The sequence below is a fragment of the Nestor notabilis genome, unplaced genomic scaffold (genome assembly GCF_000696875.1).
Source record: "Nestor notabilis isolate BGI_N333 unplaced genomic scaffold, ASM69687v1 scaffold1750, whole genome shotgun sequence".
Lineage (NCBI taxonomy): Eukaryota > Metazoa > Chordata > Aves > Psittaciformes > Psittacidae > Nestor > Nestor notabilis.
In genome coordinates this window covers 1-7,767 of record NW_009912281.1, presented here as the reverse complement: position 1 = coordinate 7,767, position 7,767 = coordinate 1, and the positions used below count along the sequence as shown (strand labels likewise).

The window sequence follows — 7,767 nt, the reverse complement described above, 5'->3', positions numbered from 1 at the left end:
TTTCCCTACTTTATGGCCTTTTCCCTTCACTGAACTTGGGGCTTTATACAGAAAATGTTCAAAAAAATGAGCAGAAAGAGAATTTATGACTGATGATTGCACTTGGCAAGTTCCAAATATCTCTCCCCACAGTTTGGTTCTAGTTTTTTAATAGAATGGTTTTAACACAAAATATGTAAACAGGCCTGGGAGAACTCAGAAGAGCCCCAAACCCTTTGAGTATTCCCACTGCTGAGCTGCATGCATGTTCCCTCCCGTGCTGTTTGCAGCACAGGTGCAGATAATGCCCACTGGAAAGTGTTACTGCTAAAAGCTCTAGCTAGGTACCTGGAGCTTTTGTCAATGTCTAATGTAATTAGGTGAACAAAAGCATCATATTTTGAAAAGACAATCTGTCTTTTAGGTGTTGGGTTTTCTTGGTTTTGGGTTGGTTTTTTTCAAAAACAAAGTTCTTATATTTAATTAAAATAAATCATTTTCTGATGAAGGAGGCTGCAGCTTCTTTAAACTTGTTTTTATTATCTCCCATATCCCATCACTTACTGTGGCTCTCCCCAGTCCAGACAAAGCAGTGAGGTTACTCTGTCTTTCTTTGGGAATATTATGCTATGATACAAAGTCAGAACTTACGTTACGTTCCAAAATCCCACTGCAATTCTTGAAACACTCAAAGCTCTCATATCACAGGGTACATACTATCTGCCTAGTTCTCCAGCTGCCTTTGAGTATCTGAGGCAAATGAATACAGGATACCTATGAATATAGAATACCTTTACTGGACTTGCACAGCTTATTAACAAATCAGAAAATACAGGACTCTAATAGTGGACTCTGTGAGTAAAAGCATTGGTAGCAGGTTTTGAAGTCAGATCCAACTTTAAAGCAGAGCTTGGACCAGACAACCTTCAGAGGGCCCTGTGAATCCAAATTATTCTATGTATAGACAGTAAAGATACTGAGAACAACAGTAACTTTCCTATCTTTTCTAATCTCCCAAAATACTAGTGGAAACCACTAATGATGACAGGATAGAAACCCCCTGTTAAACAGCCCAGCTTTATAAAAGAAAGCCCATCAGGTGGTACCATCTGTACAAGATAGAAAGGATTAGTGTTAAGCTCAGATCACAGCAACACTTCTACCACCAGCTAGAAATGCCAGCAAAAGCCATTTTCAAGCATACTGTACACTGTGCAGCTTATACATGTCAGCATGAGCCTTGGGCAGGCAGCATTTTGAAAATCAGACTGTTCATTTGGCTATGTAAATGTTACAGTCTTATTTGTTCACCAAGATGGGAAACAATGGTGCATGGTCACAGAAATACCCAGATAAGCTTATAGCAACTGAAAACATTAAAGATTTACTGCCATATTTTTTAAGGAAAAGGTTAAAATAAAATCCAGTTCTGACTCAAACAAAAAATAAACATATATGTATGACTGCTCAATTTGAACATTGCTTGATTGCAAAACTCCCAAGAACATCAGAGCTAGGGCATCTTTCCTACTGGTGGCATGTCAGGTTTTGAACTAAACTCAGGAATTTCACATCATTCTGTATCGCTTTATGCTATTCTGTGCTATGCTTTGCTACACTACAGTATGGTATTCCATCTTTTCTATTATTTCTATTTCTACTTCTGTTCTGACTTCTATTTCTGCTTCCGTTTCTATTTCTATTACTATTCTACTATGTTACCTCAGGCATTCCTTGGGCTGAAAACGCACTATAGGGTGGCACCACATCTCTAACAGCCTCATATCCTGGAGGGGGAGGCTCAGATAATGACGTGTTGAAAATCTAGTGGGAAAAAATAAAACAAAAAAAAAAGTAAACCAAGCACCATGGAAAAGAAGTACTGTCTATTCAGGCACATTTTACATGCATTTGCAGTTTAAAGGACTCTAGATCTCATTAGGACTCTAAATGAGGAGTGGCCAAAACTTTACTGGGCATCCTTTTCAAGATACTGGCTCAATATGTGATCTTGCAAATCCCACCTCACTCTTCACACAGAATCCTGCTTAAATGAACACAGAGTCCCTTAAGGTGGTCTTAGCACAGCAGGCAAGAGCATGTTAGATTGTAACAGTAAAATACTCTTGCATTCTGCTCATCCTTGGAGCTTTTACAAGCACTAGGGCTGCTCACTAATGAGCTGATGCTACTTGTGATAGTATATCTCAAGGCCTAAACTCTAATCTTCAAGAAACTGAAATCAGCACAATCACCAATACTGTATAACGAACCAATGAAAATAATGATGGTGACCATGGTTGCTTTCCTTTCACTAAATAACAAAATGATTTTAAAACAACTGAGTTACATAAAGCAATTCTCTTATATAATTCTCCTTTAATGCCTATATGTCAGTATGCTATATGAATCAGTGCAATTATTACTATTTCTAGCACATACATTATGAAACAAAGATAAAAATATAAAAGCAAACCCCTGATTTCCGTGCACTTCAGATCAGGCCCACCACCACTGGCAGAGCAGTGGACAGCTTTTCCCCCCAGTCTTCCCAGGTGTATGAAGGTGATTTTGTCCCCTACTTTCAAATACTGGTGTTTTCTATACCTCATTTCCATGCTCATCAATTATTGATATGTAGTTGGGCTTAGTGTCATCAGGATAAGAGAGCAAGACATCGTAATGAACGAGCTGAACAGAATCCAAACCAAACTCCTTCCACTCAGCTCTGATTTGCTGTGCCAGATGCAGGTTCTCCTTTGTTCCTGCTAGGTGAGGAACCTGTGTAAAATTGCTAGAGAAAAAGAAGCAACAAGTCAGGATTAGGCACTGCAGCTCATAATCAGTATTCCTCTTGGCCTAGCTGGAAATGAACCCTGTAGAGATGACCAGATGTGCCCAGGCTAAATCAGGACTGCATAAATGCTTCTGCCTGTCCGATAGATAAGTTCAGGTAAAGGGTTTCAGTCTGTCCTGAGTTATCACAGGTGTTTGTATCTCCCTCACAGTGTGTCTTAGCAAGAATGAAGTGAGGACATCACGGGCAGGGTCCTGTCTTTGCTTTACTCCTTATCTTCTGGGTGATTTTAGGCCAATCACTGCCATGCATAATGAGATTGACCTTCCTTCTGAAGTAACAAAAGAATTGAGTATAACTATAATCTTGTGTTCAATTTAGGAAGGTGTATAATTACTCTGATCCCTACTTTTGTGTTTAGTTTTGGTCCCCACTATCCAAAAAAGATGTGGACAGGTTGGAGAGGGTCCAGAGAAGGGCCACAGAGATGATCCAAGGACTGGGAAGCCGTGTGAGGAAAGGCTGAGAGAGCTGGGGTTGTTCAGCCTGGAGAAAAGAAGGTTCAGGGGAGACCTTATCAGTAGTTAAAGAATGGCTACAAAGAAGATGGAGACAGAGACTCTCTTTTTACAAGGAGTCGCATGGAAAAAGTGATGGGTGATGGGCATAAGCTACTCCTGCGGACATTCCAACTGCACACAAAAGAAAAAATTTTCCCAATGAGAACAATCAGCCACTGGAATAATCTCCCAGGGAAGTGATGGATTCCCCAACGCTGGACACTCTTAAGATTCAACTGGACAGGGTGCTGGGACATCCAGTCTAGGTCATGCTTTGCCTACGAAGGTTGGACCAGATGATCCTCGAGGTACCTTCCAACTTAGTATTCTGTGATTCTATTATTTTTAATTATGTGGATATTCTCCCTGGATTCCACTATTTGAATTAATTTTGGCACAAACAGTGATTAATCTAAAAGTTCGCTCTGTGTGTCTTGTTGGCAAATATGAGAGTTCACAGTGGCTTATGAAGAAGGAACAGAAAAACTCAACAGCTTGTGACTTAAAAGTCATGCAGCATGAATAACAAACCGTGAAAAACACCATAAACAGTGAGCAACCCATTGTCTGAAAAAAAGATTGCCCAGACCATTGAGAAAGCACAGTATTGAAGTGAGCTGCAGGAACTCCAGCTGAATGAGGCTGCTATCATGATGTCCTCATCCTGTCATATGACTCTGCCATCAACATGCCATAGAGCATGTGTCGCACCAGCTGGTGTTAATGAAGGATCTTTGATAAAGAAGGGGTCTAAGATTGGGAAAAAAATTAAATTCTTGAGTTTGAGAACAAAGCACTGGGAAAGTACTATACACTTAGGATAGGACAGGATAGGATATAGGATAGGTTAGGCTAGGAGTAGGGTGGGACAGGATGGAAGAGAACAGAACAGGAGTGGAGTAGAGTGGAGTAATTTCAGTTGAAAGGGACCTACAAAGATCATAGAGTCCAACTGCCTGACCAGTTCAGGGCTGACCAAAAGCTTTTAGAGGCATTGTCCAAATGCCTCTTAAACACTGACAGGCCTGGGGCATCAACCACCTCTTTTGGAAGCCTGTTGCAGGATTTGTCCACCCTCTCAGTAAAGAAATGCTTCCTAATGCCCAGTCTGAACCTCCCCTGGCGAAGATTTGAACCATTCCTATACTGTCCCTCACTGGGTACAAAGGAGAAGAGATCAGCACCTTCCTCTCCATCTTCCCTCCTCAGGAAGCTGTAGAGAACAATGAGGTCACCCCTCAGCCTCCTTCTCTCCAAACCAGACAAACCCAAAGTCCTTAGCAGCCACGTGCTGCTAGATAAAACCATGTTCTGATAATGCCAACATCTAGTACTAACACTGTACTAAAAGCCCCTGTTACAGTGACAGTTCCATTTTCTGGATGACATACTGAACTAAGAGCAGTTATGTGTTATTGTTAGAGCCAATGGCTGTTTTCTTGTTTGAGTTGGGAATGTTCAAGTCTCATGGTTTAATTAAAATTTGACTTATAACATACAATACAATGCTAATGTTATAACACTAACATACCCCTGCATTATATTCCCATTTAACTGAATATTGTTTTTCTTCATTTGCTCTTCTAATCTGTTGACTGCCTGTACTGGAATTTCTGAGCAGTGACTAAGTATCTGCCACATTTTACCACAGATGTGGCTGCATGACAGCAAATGAAGTGCAATGTTTCCTGCTGGCATAGAGGCAGAGGGAGTTCAGAAGGCAGAAACCAGACCTTTGACAGAGCTGTTTAACTTTCTAGGAATCAAAACACAGCTTAAGACTGTAAAAAAATCCCAAGCCTTAAGTTTTCAATGTTTATATGGTCCAGTACATGACTATTATGTAGTAAAGAGAACGTACTTTCCAGCTAATTTATCTGCAATAGCTCGTGGCAAGTGTCCTTACAATGAAACCAGTGGGATTGCCACAATCTGACATACCAAAATGGCTTTAGTAATTTTTTTAGCAAGATACAACTTCATGCTAAGTAATCAGGCTGGGAATTTAAGGCAAACCCAAAGCTGTTGATTACTCCTAAAATAACTGATACTATAACACTTTCTTTACACAGAAAGTAAATGTTTATCAATAATCTATGACTCCTGGTCTATTACTGACTAGAATAAATACATGTTTTTAACAAACACTACACTCTTCTAAAACAAAAAAAAAACTGTTTACAAGATCCCTAAAATAAGCAAACAGTACATCAGCTTCCTTGTAGTTAAAGCTTCTAAGTTACAGAAATTGAGTAATTATCTATATTGTCATCTTCCATTGTTTGAATTTTCAGGAACAACTGTTAACAGCTTTGCTTCTAGGATTAAACAAAAGAAACAAAGGATATTTAAAATCATGTAATTTAAAGGGTAGGTGAAATTAGAAACATAATGGGAAAAAAATCATGGTCTTCGAAAAGACTCTAAAGCTTTAAGACTATTAGATTTATTATGAACAGTCTACTGTACCATCAGATGACTACCTAATATCTACTATGTTCTAGCTATTCACTGTGCAGAGGAAGAGAGCTTGGAAACATATCTTTCTTCATGAAAGTGAGTACAAAGTGAGTACAAGGTCAGAATGGTGACAGATAACACATAAATTTGGTCACAGCATGACAAAGTGTGAAGGGAAAGTAGCAATAAGGTATTGAGGCCTAAGCTGCAGGAAGAGCTAAAGGTTCAAACACTGGTATGATTTTCTTCTCCTTTACACTGATGTACTCCACTATTTTCCATTTAATCTCTCCTGACTGAAGTTTGCTCAGCCTGATTTGAAGTGAATGATTTTTACATAAAAACAAATGTAAACTAAACATTTCTGTAGGCTGAACCTCTACATAACTGTACAAGCATTCGACAAATGCTGAGCAAAAGCTTGGCAAATTTTAAACTACTTTAAGTACTGAGATTACTGACAACTCCTCAAGTGTTTCCAACACAAACACTGTGTTTGAGAGGAGCTAATATGGACTGTTTGTCAATCACAGCTCACTGGGACACATAAGATAAAACCTACAGCTGTGAACCTGTACAGCATCCTCTGCCTGGTGGCATCCTTGGACTGGTTCCTGGTTGAATTACTTTGTTTTCTTTTTCAGACCGATTAGTCTACACATTGCTTACTAAAGAAACTGCTTGATGTTTTCAGCTTTCATTTCAGCCATAAATGCCGCCTTCATGTGCTGATGAGGACTCACAGGGGTCTTCTTTTCGGTAGGTTTTGCAAACCAGCCTGTACAACACACCAAAACACAACAGTAAAACCACCATAGCAATATTCCCATGACACACACCATTTCTCTTTGGTACCACCAGAAGATTTGCATTGTGCATTTTACAACTGGTTTTATCTTAGCTCAGACAAGCAGCCACAACCTGATACCCACTGCACAGCTGATAGCAGTGCTAGTCTCCCACACAGTAAGAGAACTTATTTACCTCAGTAGATATTGAGGGAAATAAAATATTAGATTATATTTATGTATCAGTAATTTTACTGTAGACGCTAAGGAGATTTATCTCTCTTCCTTTAGCACCACAACATTACGCTGTCTGTCATGTCAGTCATACCAGTCACCGCAGTAATAAGGCAGTAGCTTTACAAAAACACACAGAAACACAGAAACTCTTTGTAAGGAACAGAGGTCTTGTAACTTCTTTCTCACTCTGGTCTGTCTGGCTTTTATTGTGGAACCCTTCCCTTACCGTGCAGGCATCACCAGAGTAAGTGGCCAGAGCAACATCTAGCTAGAAAAAGTGTTTCTGACATCTGTTTTTATGTTTAAGTCAGAGACTGGACACGTTCAGTGCAAATGCAGCAGCAGTGTCAATAATGATAGAACCAGTGGCGAGCAGAGAGCGTAAGGAGCTGGCACCCGTGACGCACTGGTCCCTGGCACAGCAAAAGGCTCTTTCCACACGAGAGAGGAATTCAGTCACTGCTTCCCAATGGGACGAACCCCCAGTACATACCAAAGGGCATTTCAAAATACAAGTGGCTCTTTGGTATTCCTTCCTCCCCCAAACTGAACCTGATCCACCTGTGAACCAAAGGAGAGACAGGGAGGGGAAATCTCTTGTAGCAGCAGCTTACAGATACGCCTGTTTGGGCAGAGAGGGAGGTGGGACATTAAGTAAAGGCTATTTCACCCGCTCCTCCAGCCCCAAGTGGGGCCTTTCTGCCTTGGGCTGGTGCGGTTTCAGGCAGAAGGGTCGAGGGACCTTCCTCACAAACCTAACGCGTCGCCCCTTGCCTGTGAAACAGGCCGAGCACAACCTCACCTCCGGCACCGCAGGCACAAAGTCCCGGGGACGGAAACCCGCCCGCTCCTTCAGCCCACCCGGCCCTTCCTCAGCCCGGCTCCGCGCCACCTCGTCCCCGGCCCGGAGGAGGGTTCGTCTGCACTGTACCGATGAGGAACCCGA

At 41.1% G+C, this 7,767-nt stretch overlaps 1 protein-coding gene across 1 annotated transcript in view; it reads right to left on the bottom strand.

The window, feature by feature from the left end:
- The window catches only part of LOC104408916 (putative N-acetylated-alpha-linked acidic dipeptidase), a 27,754-nt gene extending 21,079 nt beyond the window's left edge, over positions 1–6,675 (bottom strand). Inside the window, exons 1-4 of the mRNA XM_010018660.1 lie at positions 6,636–6,675; positions 6,466–6,574; positions 2,587–2,773; positions 1,702–1,803 (exon numbers count right to left, since the gene is read on the bottom strand). Coding sequence (XP_010016962.1) covers positions 1,702–1,803; positions 2,587–2,773; positions 6,466–6,574; positions 6,636–6,675 — 438 coding nt within the window. The remainder of the gene's footprint in view (positions 1–1,701; positions 1,804–2,586; positions 2,774–6,465; positions 6,575–6,635) is intronic.
- Between the last annotated feature and the right edge of the window lie 1,092 nt (positions 6,676–7,767).